We start from the raw sequence: 16,337 nt of genomic DNA on the forward strand, positions 1-16,337 counted from the left end.
GTTGCTTAATTTAAACCTTCATGTACTCGATGCATGGCGTTTGAACTGAGCCCTGATAACAAGCTGGATGGTCCCTCTCCTCTTTTATCCAGAACATTTGGCATGCATGTTCTTCAACAAAAACTCTACATTTCAATTTGTCTGACGAGAGAAGTTTTTCACTTTGCCTAAGTCCATTTTTAATCAAGTTTGGTTTCTGAAGTTAAAGTTTCTGGATCATGTTCACATATAAGGTCTTCTTTGCATGAAAGACCTTTAACCCTATATTCATGGATGGCACACCAAACTGAGATCACATACAGTGATTCCTCGCAGTGTTTCTGAGCCCAGGCAGTTATTTCAATCACAGAATCATATTTGATTTTAATGCAGTCCTGTCTGAGGACGTAAAGATCACAGCCAGCCAATATTGATTGCATCCCTGCATTGCAATATGGCTTTAATATTTAGACGAAGTAGGTTTTTAAAGTCTTGGCTGGAAACTTGAATATGCAAGCAGAACATGAGTAATGATGCTCCTGATACTCAACTGTTGATAAAACTGAGTAACTAGAAGCGTGTCTTCTACCCACCTTTTGTGCAATCTCACTGACATAACACAAACATAAACTATAGCATACATACATCCACAGACGACCTCTCCCCAACCCACAGGACCGAAAGTATCAGTTGTGAATGTTCATGTAACAGACACCACAGACTTTCCACCCAACCCCACCAAGGGCCCATGCCCTAAAAGTTCACAGCTGTTTTAGGTATTTTGATGTTAAGGTCAAACAAGGATATCTAAATTTGCATTTTGCTGAGATAATTGAGCAGTATCATGCTGCGGGATTAACAGACACTTTTCTATTCACTGAGGCGTGCTGCTAGCATTGCTAATAATGTAAAAGTTTGCCCTAATTTAAAATGTGTTCATCTAAATCAGTCTTCTGCCTGGTGTAAAACAGTCACAACCTTTTTGATAGCAGCAGGCTGCTCCCTCAAGCATGCTATCACTTTCATATGAACACACCAGGCAGAGTAGAATTTAAATAGTGTATGATGCTGCAGTGTGTTTAGGAGTGAGAGTAGAAAGACAATGCTTAAATTAGTTCAGGGACGTCTTACAAGTACATGGTACATCAGGAACATTTGAGCTGAGATAAAGAAATAAGAATGAGTGGATGCTTTTTTTGACTCTGGCTCTAAATTAAATGTCAACTTCTCTATATAAAGCAGTTCGTCTGTCTCAGTCCAGGCTCCACCACAAAATCATCACATATTTACCAAATTAATCGTTAATTGTCTCTGATGTCTCCCATCATACACGTCACTTCTCAATGTCGCTGGTATTTTTCTTCTGGAAATGAAAAGTAAATACCCTTTAAATGTGTGACTTTGCAGCAACTTCAGAGGTGATTTGTCTGACCAAAGAGGAAAGATAATAACACGCTAACCACAGCATGCCAGGTCATATAATTTAAAGATCACTTCCCAACTGTTGAATGGACATAATCTGACCACTACTGAACTGAGGAAATTGAGACTTGATCTCTAACTGAACCATTTTCATTGACTTTTCAACAGATTAATTCAATTTACTTCAATTTATATTCACAACCACCGCCACTTGAAGGTGCTTTATACTAAAATACCCCACAATATAAGAAAGACACACCAACAAAGTATTTGGAGATAGTCAAATAGTAGGAGAAGAGAGGCTAGGGGACAAAAGTCAAACTATAGGAGAGAGAACCAGAGTTGAACAATAGAGGTGTATACACACACAGGGAGTGAAGATAGAAGAAATGCTTATTGCATTATGGGAAGCCCCCAACAGCCTAGACCTATTGCAGAGTAACTAAGGGAGGATTCAGATTCATCTGATCCAGCCCTAACTATGTGCTTTATCAAAAAGGAAGGTTTGAAGCCTAGTATTAAATGTAGAGAGAGTGTGTCTATCAAATCCAAATTGGGAGCTGGTTCTGCAGTAGAGCAACCTGATGCTGAAGACTTTGCTTCCCATTTTTAAAAACTCTGGGAACAACAAGTAAGCCAAAGTATTCTGTTAGGCACTATGATGATGTGATGATATGACTGATTATTGAAGAGTTTGTATGCGTTTTAAATCCAATTCTGGACTCCATGACTGACTTTTGTATATGAAGAAGACTACCCACTTACATGCACAAATTGGAATCTTATCAGGTAGATACAATTCAAGCCACTGCAGCACAATTCATTTAATATCAATGGTGTGTTCTCTATAGTAAAATATTGTGATCAATGATATTGAACATTCAGAGCACAGAGATGACTTCACCGTCAGAGGCTATAAGATGAGGTTAGTTTTAGTCACCGTTTGACACAACCAGTTGTCATTACTGCCAATTTGAATTGCAGTCTTATCAAATCTATGCTATCCCTAGCCAGCAGGTTCAAATGTACTTCAGTGTCGCTTCAGTGGCTCCTGGAATACATTTTACTACAGTCGCTGGGGTCTCTAGTGGGGGAAAAAATCAACTGGAAAGGTGAATGAGTTGTTGGTTTAGTAGGGCCTATGCCATCAACAGGTTACTCACAAGCCAAGTATATTGGCTTGTATATAGGCTGTTAATGATATAGGTTTAGCTATGTGGGAAGTGAACTAGAACAGCATGAAGCCAAAGCCATTGTTTCATGCATGACATGCAGCATAATAAAAATAGTGTTTATCCTTTATGCAAAATTTTCTTTAAGGTGTTTTTTTCTTTTTTTGACTTATAAATCAATATATAAGTGCACAGGTGTGGTCAGAGATCTGTAAACATAACTGTACAAAACATACAAATAGAATTATTTCACAGTTACTATGATATTATGATTTGTGCATTATTGACACAGCTCTCACCAATACAAGGTTCTTGTGACAATCCTACTTTGGACCCGAAGATCCCAGGTGGTTTTGTGTAACAAATTATCTGGTGTGTCTGAACAAAAGAAGGACAAAGAAAAAGCACAAATATTGAGCAGCTAACAGGATATTACTGATAAGTTTCTCATGGGCCCCTATGACAAACTAGATCTTGGTTACTGTTAGACTTTTTTATCAAGTGCACTATTTTTATGTTGCAACAATTGTTGTGTATTTTGAAAGGTGGTATAGACATTCAAGTCCATTTAATGAACAACTATAATGACTTTTCTAAGTATATAATTTTTCCATTTAACAGTCGTCTAAACTTCTAAACTTTATAGAGTTCTTAGTTTCTGAATTGGTAGACTCGGCATAAAAAGTTTGCAAAATCAAAAATATATAATATGCAGAACTATCTGCTATGATGACCCCTTATGACTAACAGAACAACTGAATATATGTGTTTTACATTATAGAATTTTTAGTTCCTGAATAAAAATTAGGGCAGCACGGTGGCACGGTGGTTAGCACTGTTGCTGCACAGCAAGAAGGTCCTGAGTTCAATTCCACCATCAGGCCGGGGTCTTTCTGTGTGGAGTTTGCATGTTCTCCCCGTGTTTGCGTGGGTTCTCTCCAGGTACTCCGGCTTCCTCCCACCGTCCAAAGACATGCAGTTTTGAGGGGATAGGTTAATTGGATAATCCAAATTGCCACTAGGTGTGAATGTGAGTGCGAATGGTTGTCTGTCCCTGTATGTTAGCCCTGCGACAGACTGGCGACCTGTCCAGGGCGTACCCCGCCACTCGCCCTATGACAGCTGGGATAGGCTCCAGCGCCCCCCGCGACCCTGAAAAGGATAAGCGAATGGATGGATGGATGGAATAAATTTTATGGTATGAAATAATAATTATTTGCTAACTAATGAAAGTATGTCATCCAAGTGGTTTCTAAAACGGACCCTGACTTCTGTAATTGTTCAGATTAACTCCTCTGTGTGTGACTTTACAGACAGAAATGAGTGGCTAACAGACAACATTATGTTATCTTGTTTTTAATATTTTTTACTGACCTCATGCGTTCATCAAATCTGCTGGATGAAATGGGTTTTCTCACTTCATATGGTGGTTGTTAGTAGTTTTTATTTATCACAAAACAGGCAGGCACAATGTTCACAGAGATCACGTTTCTCTTTGTGACTAAGCACCAAAACACGGGCCGAGTGGTTGTTTGACCCATCCTGTATAATTTATGGTAGAGATGGATTAATAGAAGCCCTCCTGGAAAGCCACTGAGCAGCAGATCAGCTAAAAGACTCCTGTGCCAACAAATCTCCAGCACTCAGCTGGTTCCAAATAGGGCGTGTTGGCACCCACACAAACAGACACTCACTCACACACCCCCACTCAAACACCAACAACACAGTGAGCCAGCACAGGCCTAATCGTGGTTGTCCTGCTCAGGGCCTGGCAGATGGAAATGCTATGCCTGTTAAAGGATCAGGCTGTGGGCTACAGATCAGAACTAACATATGAGACTAGCAGTTTTTAGTTGCAACACTGGCTCTGAGTGTGTCTGTGTGTTCGCATGTGTGTGTGCATGTTGGTGACATTCTTTAAAGTCCATCCTTGTATGAAGCCAAGTTATGAACAAAGTGGAAATTCATTCATAAGTGTGTGTGTGTGTGTGTGTGTGTGTGTGTGTGTGTGTGTGTGTGTGTGTGTGTAGACGTGCATCATTAGGAGAAAGTCAAAGGTTATTCCAAAGCAGCTGTTATAGTGTAGATGCTGGGTTGGGGTGGGGGTTCTTTTGTCTGTATTTGATGGTCTGTGTAATATTAGTAGGTTGATTTTATGGTTTTCATATTACAGAGATTTCAAAGGGAAGGGTTAATTTGCTGACAAGGTACTGTTCTGTTTCTTCAGCTCTGTCAGCCACTGTCTGTACTCTTTGCTGAACCTTTCAGTCCTTAACAATCTAAAGCACAGCTATCAAATGAAATTAAAGTACAATTATTATGATTGCATTATGCTGCATTATACTATGAATGTCTTACTAAACATAAAGTTATATACAAACAATAAACTGTATTTTTCAGTAAGCAATAGCTCATACTGCTGAAGCTTTAAGCTCCAATAGAAATGGTTGAAAGAGTTCTTACAGTGCATGTAATGTTAAACTCTGTAACCATAAAGACTCATAACAAATAATACATGAATAATTTTTCAGCTGAAATAAAAATACATGTTTTACTAAATATAATGATGTGTAAAGTAATTCTGCCAACCTACAGGTCGGTTCATGTGTCAGCTTCTCTTTTCTAGAGAAAATAAATAATTCAATTCAGTTTCATGTTTATAGCGTCAAATCACAAATCAACATGAACTGGTATATAATAATAACGACAATAATGAAGAAGTATTTTTACTGCAGGTTTGACAATCCCTCATAAACACAAAATAAACTCCATTATTCTGATTCTTTTTAACAGATTTCCAGTTCATTGGGAAACTATGTGAATTAGCTGTTTTGTTTTGCATAAATAAAAAACATAATTAGCTCTGCATATTGTAGCTCATCAGCATATAAAGGTGCTCAGGTGGGACTGGTAGCAAGTTTTTCTTCATTACTTCATTAACCTTTAGTAAATTCAGCTTTTTGTCACTTCAGACACAGTAGACATATTTAAATGAGGTCTTCTACATTAAATGACCCCAGACTTTTTACATTTACATCACATCTTGTTTTGAGTAATATTGTCACATTTTTAAGGACTCATAATAATAAATAACAAATCCTAATACCTACTCCACACTACTACTACTACATCTAGCAGAAAGCAGTAAATACTGTATTTCCAGATAAAACAGTGTGATTATAGATCTGGTTATGGTCAGAGGGAGGAAATGATTGCAAATCGCAGTGTGAACACATCCATGCTTGCAACGAGGATCCATCTGGCACAGCAAGGATCACTCAATAAATTTTCATAATCCTTTACTGAGTGCAAAATAAGTATGTGACATGGCTCTGAGGTCTGCAGCGACATTAAGAATTCAGAGTAGAGGTGGTTGTGTTAATCCATGCATTAGAGTCTACGGCCAGAAATAACCTAATGTGACCCCAAACCAGCGCATGTCAACTAATTCCTACATAATCAATATTTGTTCTGTAGACATATGATATATGATTAATGCTTTGTGGTTTTAAGTGCCAGTTAAAAAACTGTAACTGTAGCCTTCATCAATCTTTAAGTCTTTAATGTGTCTGATGCACATGTTAAGCCATCATTACATAAAGTACACCATGCTCGTTTCTACATTTCGGCATGACAACTCACAATTCAGCTGACAGGAATGGAATTTTCAGATGTGATATGTCCTTGATGAGGGTCTCGTGACATTAAAAAGTCAGCTGGGAACAGATTTGAGTTGACACATAATTAGTTTGTATTAATTTGAACATTTTACTGGTAGCTTCTTTGAAAATGCATTGCGGCTGCTGCCACACCAATTAATTTTCATGAGGAACAGAACAAGGTGAACTGCTTTTGGTCACAAACTGAACCTGCCTAATTCATTAAGTCACATGAATGTTTCTCCCACTGTCTGGTGTGAGAATTCAGAAGAGGACAGTTTGTCCAGCCACAGTGAGAAAGTAGTTCTGATGAACTAACAACCCAAACCGTGCTTCCCAGATGATTTTTCTTTGAACCATAAAAAAGGCTTACGCATTAGAGGTATATTTCACAAAGACAAGACCAACTGTGCACTCCTTAAGGAGTGTCAGAGTTAGCGGGATTAAAGCCAAAATAAACTTTTCTATATCCAACAACAAAAAGTTACTCAGTCTGCAGCAAACATGTCTAACTGCATGTATCAGGAGTGGGATGGAAGTGCTTCAAAACTTCCCTTAGAATTCTCCAGTTTTTATGTTTTCAATATCGAACTGAACCCAGTCATGAGCCAAATACAGCCATATGTACAAAACAGAAGTAACTCTTAATAGCAAAATCGTCTAATTTAACTTTGCAAAAAGCTAACAACTTGTCATCCCAAAGGTTGATTCTATTTATATGGACCTAGCATGCAAAGCGAAGAAATGTTTCATCACTCATCCAAGTGACTTCTTCAGTCTCAGCTGACTGCAGGTTTCCCCAACCTTATAAACAGTACATTTGCACAATGACTGAAACCAGCCCACTGAAGGAACAATGGGCTGGGAGGTCAGTTCCTTGATCATTAATATGCAAATTGTCACGACCATTGATCAACAACCACTGATCAAAGCCCATTGAAACATTTCTCCCACTGAAAACGCCATGTCCAGAATGAACAGAATCAACCTTTTGGGATTTACGTACCTGGATAATTAAGCATGCATCAAGACAACAAATTGTCATATTTTTGCATTTACCAGAACCAAGGAGCAGACTCAGACCACAGTTAAGAGGTTCAAAAAATTTATTCACAGAACAGAAAAGATTAACGATACGCAAGTGTAATGGGGAACTGGGAACGGTGCTGTCAGACAAACTCTGGAGGTTTATGAAAGTAGGGAAATAGACTGTTAGCGAAACTGCAACTGCAGTTGATTTGTGGATTTAAAATTTTCAAACTGTGGAAAACCAAGAATTATGGGAGGGTGAGAGAAAAACAAAAAATGAGTTCTACAGCGAGTAAAGAGATTCCCAAATGTTGACTGAACTGCTCATCCATAAAGCAGGTCCATGGTTGCCAGTGCAGTCTTGAGATCCCTTCCCAGGCACTTAAATCCTAATTCCTACCTTGCCTCAGGTGACCTCAATAGGTCACATGATGGGGTAGGGCAAGGTCCTACAGTGGCTTCACTCTTTAGCCCTGGTGATCGTAATGACCCACCACTGGCTCATGTGACATGTTCAGTGGGTCAGGGAACCTCAGGAGTACCTCCAAAGAAAACATCCCACACTAGGGGTTAAATACTTGGGATTCCCTATGATTTGTCTGAAGGACTGAAGAAGCCTCTCGGGTGATCGATGAAACAGCTACACTAACCTAAGAAGTCCAGCTGGCTTTTTTAAAGTTCTCTGAACTGAACCTGTCAGCAGCTGGCTGAAAGTGACCAGTCACATTTGGACCTTCTAAAGGTTAGACTGATTTCTGTGACCAGAATGATCAGAATTTAGCTTTGAGAGTAGAGTTGCCTGTGAGTGCACAATGCAGCGGTCACCAAGCACAGAACCTTGCATGTGTGATGGCTGTTTTGTTATCCAGTTATCCAACTTGTTACTTACATTATTCCATAAATAATTCTCATTCTCATTCTTAAATAATTTCTAATAAAAGCATATTTAATACGAGCATCCGGTGAGCCCCACCACAGCATTAGTGGTTCTGTTATTTCATCTTTTAAATTTCATATTTCATTCTAGAAAAGTAGATGTCCTGTCAAGCAAATATTCAATATGATAAAGGTTTATTAGACCTGCCAATGAAAATATTTAGCCTTGTGTTTGTTTAACTGATTCTGTGTGTTTCCCACCAGGCCCTCCGTTTATTATATCACCACCGGAGAACATTACAGTGAACATCTCACAGGACGCCTTCTTCACATGCCAGGCCGAGGCCTACCCTCGCAACCTAACCTACACATGGTTCTGGGAAGAGGACAACGTCTTCTTCAAGAAGTAAAGTTATGATCGGGTTCATTACTGTCTGCTCTATCACTCACCTGTTTGTACAGTACAAGAGTCTGTGCTGTGCTGTTTTTGTGGTGATATTCAGCACAATAACTTCTTAAACTGACTTGCAACAGACTCATTGTCACCTCTCAGTCGTAAACGCCCGATGGGGTATCGTTGTCACCCTGCCGGGCAGGTGGGCAGCGTGGGGTTTGTGAATACAATAAATCGAGAATGGGCCATGTAGAATTTTGAAATTCATAACATAGGTGCATATAATCTCAGATGAGTTTGAATCTTAGTGACCTCAAGGTCAGAGGTCAAGTTTTCTGAAAATCTTGTGAATCCAGAACTTTCACATTCATGCCATAGGCGCATCTACCAAGAGTTGTGTTTGGAGGTGTCTAAGTTAGGTGAAAAGGTAGACGTAATAGATGGTCAAAAGCTAGAATGAAAGTAGTGACAGAGAGGAAATACCCCCTTTTTTAACTGAGCAGCTAAACACATACGTATCTTTAAGCAGAATTTAACGTGACTTTCTGACTACGCTCTTCCTAAAGATAATCCTTTAAAATGAGGAGATTTCAGGTTTTTAGGCATTAGACATGAAAATATTTGATACCTTTGCATTGCAGAACTAAAACCCCTTACTCTATGCTCAGTGGATAAATAATGTATAACTACCAAAACAACAGGCTAGTGTTTTCTCATGTCACGCTTGTACATGACAGCTTTTATAACATAGCAGCAGAATTCTTCAATAATTGATGAAACTGATTACTTATTAAGAGATTTACTCAGAGGCAAGTGTGCCTTGCGCTTGTAATTAAACAAGGCTTCGATGGCGAAATAAGTTTTAAAATCCAGCAGCATTTTAGCTTGTGAGAAGGCTGAGCGCTTGTCTTTCACATCGTTAAACTTTTGAACTCGCTGCTGTTTTCTAACAGTATTGCCACTTCCTGTGGCGCATTAGATTATAGATAGATAATATTGCTCAAGCACTTCGCTGTTTTATGTAACTGCCTTCTCACACCATAAAAATTCATTGTTGTGAAATTCAAAAAATTTGTATTTCATGTCCATAAACAGCTTTAGTTTTAAGACAGCCATGGCTCATGCAAATATTTTTATTTATTTCTATAACTAAGTGTACAGATCATTAAATTAAAAAAGTATATGAGAAAACTTGCGTGAATATACAGACAAACATATCTGTGGCTAAAGGTTCATTTTAGATTTAGTGAATATAAGAATCGATTGTTTATATCACTTATTTTGTTCGATAATCCTGCAGTAATATTAGTCTGCCCGTGTCACCACGTGTTGTCATTTCCACTGCTAATGGATGCGAATGGATGCAATACACTTGCCCATTTTGCTTGCCTATAAAGTGCCCAGCAGCCACCAAAGCCTGAAGTTAAGACAGGTTTATAATTCACATTCCCACTGCATCACATTACATCAGAAACTGTTTTAGTGCAATGTTTGGGGGGGACTACATATACAAGAGGGTAACGAGAAAAAGAGGATTGGGAGGAAAACACAGCTGGGACTAATCACACACACAGACAGGCAGGAAGCTAAAAGCAAGATTCTAACACAGGACTGTCAAAGTAAAACAGAAACTACACGAACATGGACACCTGGATAACTAGATGTACTCCAAGGAACCCAATTTGGGTCTGTTTTGTTTAGCCACAGTTTTGCATGATGATATCTTACAGTCACTGGGTTGACTAGAATAAACTCTGTGTACCAAAGTATTCTGGAATCAAATAATAAGACAAGAAAAATTTTGGACACAAGAGCTTCTACAAATGCAATATCAAGTTTCACTTTAAAAGCTTTATGCATACTAGATAGCCCAGAAGTCGGATAACCAAAGGCAGAAGGACATTTAAATCTGCCTTATTTGTTTCTTTCCCGTCCCATCCTGTCATGTACTGTGTGTGGAAGGCAGGATTGGACCCAAACACAGTCCCACAGACAAGATTTAAACACAAAAACTCAGCCTTATTGCTGGCACAAGTTAATACAGAACTAAACTGTAAAACATAGGAAGACACAGACACCAAATACAAGAGAGAAACACCTGGGAAACATGGCAGGCACTAATTCCACTGATGGGGAAGCACAAAACAGAACACACACAGAGGAGAGACTTTCAAAGCAAAACAGGAAGAACGCAGACTGAGTAGGACAGGGGTGTCCAACTCCAGGCCTCATGTGTCAGTGTCCTGCAGGTTTTAGAAATCCCCCGGGGTCAACACACCTGAATCAAATGATTAGTTCATTACCGGGCCTCTGGAGAACTTCAAGACATGTTGAGGAGGTCATTTAGCCATTTAAATCAAGGAGCAAGGACACATCTAAAACCTGCAGGACACCGGCCCTTGAGGCCTGGAGTTGGACACCCCTGGACTGGGGGAACAGACAGATGCACATGACTGACAGGGGAGGAATCACAAAGGCAAACCAAGACTATAAATACAGAATAAACGCAGGAGTATAACCGTACTGGGCTAAGAAATATAAACTACACAGAGAACCTAATAAATAAAAAAGACTCAAAGAACCAAAAGACAAGAAACTCAAATTGCTGGGTCAGAATGACCCAGACACATCCTGTGTTTCCCCACTCTCTCTCTTACTCCTCCCTCCTATTTTTTCCACCTTTAATGTCTAATAGAAGCCAAACAACTGAAAATTGAAGAAAAAAGATTCAAGTATAGTACTTGATTAAATGCAGTTAGTTAATATTAGAGATGGACCGATCCGATATTACGTATCGGTATCGGTCCGATACTGACCTAAATTGCTGGATCGGATATCGGAGAGAAATAAAAAATGTAATCCGATCCATTAAATATAAAAAAAAAACACCTCACAAAACTTGCGACACGGCGTAACTCGGCTCATAACCGTAGCACGTCGGAGCAGTGTGCCTCACGTGATAGAGCGGCTGTGTGTATTTGTAGCCTCGCTACCAAACCGGCATTTCATCTCTGAGGAAGTTATCCCAGAGAGAAGTAAAGCAAGTGTGTAAGTTCATCTCTGAATGTTTGTAAAGCGTTCCCATGTTAAGCTTAACAACCGATATATGGAGCGACTGCCTCTCTCTCTCCCTCTGCTGCTGCTACTTCAATCCTGAAACTGATCAATGATCAGCTGATCGGCTTTTCTGTCGCCAGTCCGTCTCTCTTCTTTGTTTTTGGCCCACTTTGCACCAGAAAGAGGAAACCAGCAGCTGAACAACAGCAGCACGTTTAAGCTTGATAAGCTGTTGTTAGAATGTATTTAATATTACTTTCTACACCAGGATCCTTTTCTACGTAGCTGACGGCTGGTAACTGTGCAGGGCGGATCTAGCAAAGTGTAGCCAGGGGGCCGATAGGGCATGAACAGGGAAAAGGGGCACAAAGACATACTTTTCTTTCTTATTCTCATTTAAAATGTCTAGCTTTTAATAAATAATTATCTGAATCTTACACCCAAAGTTTTAATCTGATGTAAAATGTATAGAAGTCCATTACTGTATTTAGTAACTGTTAAGTCTAATATACCCTAGTAAGCTATAGTACTTTTTCCTTTGGGAAGGTACCATCTGTGAATTCTGCAATTCTGTAGAAGAAAGATGTTGAATCTATTTAATTATTCTTGAAAAATAATTTATTTCTGTGCATTTTTTTTCACCCTGCATCAAATTAAAGTTGATTACGTCGATTAAGCATCATGAGGTGGAGGGTGGGGGGTGGTTCCCTATTTTTTTTTTGCTAGGAGTTTGCAACCCTATTAGTTAGGTTGCTTAATATTTCTGCTAAGTACTCTTTAAAATACCAGAATAGGGAGGATGGAGCAGGTTTAAGTTTATTAGATTGATCAGTGTTGCTGAACTATGAAATATTTTGGGTGCAGTGTATTTTTACATACAGGTATAACAGAATAGCTTTAGTGTTGTTGTTTATTTAAACTTGAGTATGAACTTATACAAAATGCAGCAAGATATTAAAAAAACAGTTTTATTGATTAAAAAACACACTATATCGGATTCATATCGGTATCGGCAGATATCCAAATTTATGATATCGGTATCGGTATCGGATATAAAAAAGTGGTATCGTGCCATCTCTAGTTAATATTCCACCAATGGACATCAGTAGTCAAAAGTAGTTGAAATAAAAGTAAAAATGAATATTTATTAATATTTTTAATCAATATTGACTAATATTGATTAAAAAGTAACACTATGTCTAAGTTGACATTTAAATGCTGCATTTATACATGCTGCATGTGACTAATCAGATCTCATAGTAGCCGAACACCTTTTGGGTGACAAAAAGGATTATGGTTGGATGAAGGGGCAGCTGAGAAATCTGCAGCACTGTGTCTGACGCTAAGCGAAGCATGAACCCGGACCTCTGTGATCCCTTTCTTCCCTTCTGGCACAGAGCTACAAACTGAATGGTTTATAGAGTTTTTATATGTCTGAAATATACAATGTGGTACTGGCATCAATAAATCCATCAACCTCACACTCAAATTATTTTGTGCTGTAGGGTAGTAAGTAACAAGCATGGGGAAGTACATGCTCCTGTGATTTTCAGCTACCTTTGAAGCCTGTAGACTTATAGTTCCTCTGCAACCAACTGTGAATCATGACTCAAGCTGCATGTTACACACAAGTCAAAGTTACATATCTGCTGGGAAATAAGCAAAAAATAGCAAGTTAAATATAGAGGTTAAATACAGGGGTCTTATATCATCAATGAATGACCAACATATATGTGTATCTGTCAATAATGTCATTGACAAACGTTCAGCAACTGGAGTGTAAAGCTTCAGTGTGGAAGATTGCTACAGGAGACTGACTGAATCTTATGTTGGAATAGGACCTGGATTATAGTGAAATGCCAGCCCTCTTTTGTAGTCAGATGACCTAATGTCAGATAAGCTGACAGCTGACTGATCATTTCCCTTTTCTTCATCTTTACAGTGACCTAAAGCGCAGAGTCAGTATTCTCATAGACGGCTCCCTAATAATTGCCCACGTCAAGCCAGAAGATGCTGGGAAATACACGTGTGCTCCAAGCAACAGCCTGGGCCGACCACCGACTGCCTCTGCCTACCTAACAGTGCAATGTAGGTGCCCTGTCTCTCTCCCTTCTCTTTTTTTTTTACCTTGGTACATAGCAGTGGTGTGTGCTCTAGTCTGAGGTGCTGTTAAATGAACATTTCTGCAGCAGGATGAAATCTTGCTTATCCTTTCCTGGGGCAGCACCCATGAGAGACAGTTTCATCACAGCTTTTGATAGTTGTTGCAACTTTTTCTGCATTTTGCAGAAGCTTTCAACTGCATTTATTAAAATTTTACAAACTGAATGACTTTCATCTCTTAACTCTTTCCTTCGATATGATCGATATTCCAGGTTCAGTGTGTATTTATAATAAAGCATTATTTTCCTTGATATCTCCTGCATCACCTTGCTGGCACCTATGGGCAATTTAGAATCACCAGTTAACCTAACCCCTCTAACAGCGTGCTTTTGGGGTGTGGGAGGAAGCCTTTCTGTGTGTACAGTAGTCTGCATGCTCTCCCCGGCCAGCTAGCATCCAGTCTAACTCAGGACCTTTTTGCTGTGGGGTAATAGTGCCAACCACCACACCGCCATATTGCCTGAGCTTATAATCACATGTTGTTTTTATCACCAGCTTGCTGTCAGCTTTCCGCAAATACAGTAGAAGGATTACATGTGTAATCGGGAATAAAAGAGTGAGTTTATGCACATTTGATTGCATTAGAGCTCTGACTTCGGTTCAGGAGATGAGGCTTCAGGTGAGGAGGGCGAGAATGAGAGGGAGATGAGCGAGGTGAGAGCAGTGATAGTGGAGTCAGATGAAGAAGAGGAGAACGAGAAAAGGAAAAAGTGATGATAAAAATACAGTTTTGGCTGATTAACTTCTTGTTATTGATTATCATGAATTGACTATAACTAATAGTTATAGTGATTAACAGCATGTACTAGGTTGACCAACACTCAGAACAATGGGCAAGTCCAAGGAGCACTGTACCATCTGCTAAGCATGGTGGTGGTAGACTCATGGCCTGAGCTGATTTGCTACCACTATTACTGGTAACTTGGACAGAATAATGAAAAAGTAGGACGACCTCCAAATTCTTCAACTTCACCTCAAAAGCTAGATAACTGAAACTTGGACATATTTGGATCTTTTATATTGTGACATTGTATTCAGTGCTAAATTGGTAAATGTACTAATATATACAACTGTGGTTCTATGGGGGAAAGAGTAAATCTGTTATGTTCTTCTTTGAAAATAAAACATAAAAACCTCCAAAAAGGCACGAACAACACTAAGACAGTGCAGAAGTCCAGTGTACTGACTATAATAAGCGGAGGGACCAATGGCCTTTGTGGGGTCACCAACACAGGGGCCACACTCCTAACTACAGTATCTAGATGGATAGGTATTTAGAAATAATTGCCATCTGTAGAGATGTAAGGAAGGGGTAAACTATTTATAGAGGCCAAAACCTGTGTTTTAATGCTATTAAGTCAATCATTTTTTCTTGGAGGCATGGGGTTGACTAGAAGAACTGCAGTTTTTGGTACTCCCAGTTGGCTTCATCAGCCCTGGATATTTTCCATGAAGAAAGATTCACTTTATCGTTTTTCAGCATCATTGACCCCGACGTGCCAAACATTGGGTACGAGTCCATACCCATTCCAGGTTGGTCAGTTGATAAAAGTTGCTATCAAACCCCCAGAAATTATTAAACGCTAAAAAGACAGAAAAAGAAAAAGAGTAAGACAGGTCGAGTAATAGAGCATTAGAGGCAGTGCGACAAAACTTCAATAGATTAAACTTCTTGACAACTTCTTTTTTTATTCAACATCTGTAACATTCACATGATCACTGGTATCCCATGTAGGTTTGAGAAAAACTTAGGATAGGTGACTGCCTTTGATTGAATTTTTAACAGATTTTCCCCATTTGGAGCATTCAAATGGAAAAGCTTTGGAAAAAAATCTTCCAGTTTTGTAAAGTGTGCATATTTAAGAATGTGGGTAAGACAAAGCCGAATACTAACACGAGCCCTAGACAGGCTGCCTACAACTCATTGTAACTCCTCATCACTCTGCGCTGTTAAGAGGAGACACCAGTTTCTGTCCATCTGGGCTTGAGTCAAACCTGACACAGCTGTGAAACTGTGTGTCCAGAAATCAACTGAAATACACTCAGTGCATGCTCTGCACCGTGGAATCAATTTGGACACTCGACTAGTCTCCCGGCTAACTCTGTTCCACTTCTCAGCCAAACATATAATCCCATGCAAACACTGGTTTTGCTTCTCAAATATACTTTTCTGTTTTATTTTGCTTCTGGTTGCTTTCTGCCCACATCCTCCCTTTTCTCCCCTTCTCTTCCCTCACTACTTCTTCTGATTTGTACCCATTTATGAATATTTATTCATATGCACACCAGCACTTCTCTGTCTCTCCCTCCCCCATCTTCATGATTATTCCTGCCTCCTCATTTCTCTGTCCTATCATAAAACACTCTATCAGTCCATCAGTCACTCCCAGCTTGAGCCACTAAATAAAAGCAACTGGCTTTTATTTGCATGTCTCAGGATGAGCACTGAGAGCTCAGCCTTGTCTGCTGGTGACCGGCCATCGGCAGTAGTCAAGGCAACAGACAATTTGAATTCCCTCACTCTCCCGCCTTGTTAGATTGTGGTGTGTGTGTGTGTGTGTGTGTGTGTGTGTGTGTGTGTGTGAG

The 16,337-nt window shown here is 39.4% G+C and overlaps 1 protein-coding gene across 1 annotated transcript in view; it reads left to right on the forward strand.

Annotated features, from left to right (window-relative positions):
* Window positions 1-16,337, forward strand: part of igsf9bb (immunoglobulin superfamily, member 9Bb) — a 141,844-nt gene that overhangs the window by 56,371 nt on the left and 69,136 nt on the right. The window contains exons 6-7 of the mRNA XM_039617960.1: window positions 8,402-8,543; window positions 13,531-13,676. Of these exons, the coding sequence (XP_039473894.1) occupies window positions 8,402-8,543; window positions 13,531-13,676 (288 nt within the window). The remainder of the gene's footprint in view (window positions 1-8,401; window positions 8,544-13,530; window positions 13,677-16,337) is intronic.

This window comes from Oreochromis aureus, linkage group 10 (genome assembly GCF_013358895.1).
Source record: "Oreochromis aureus strain Israel breed Guangdong linkage group 10, ZZ_aureus, whole genome shotgun sequence".
In the NCBI taxonomy this organism is placed as follows: domain Eukaryota; kingdom Metazoa; phylum Chordata; class Actinopteri; order Cichliformes; family Cichlidae; genus Oreochromis; species Oreochromis aureus.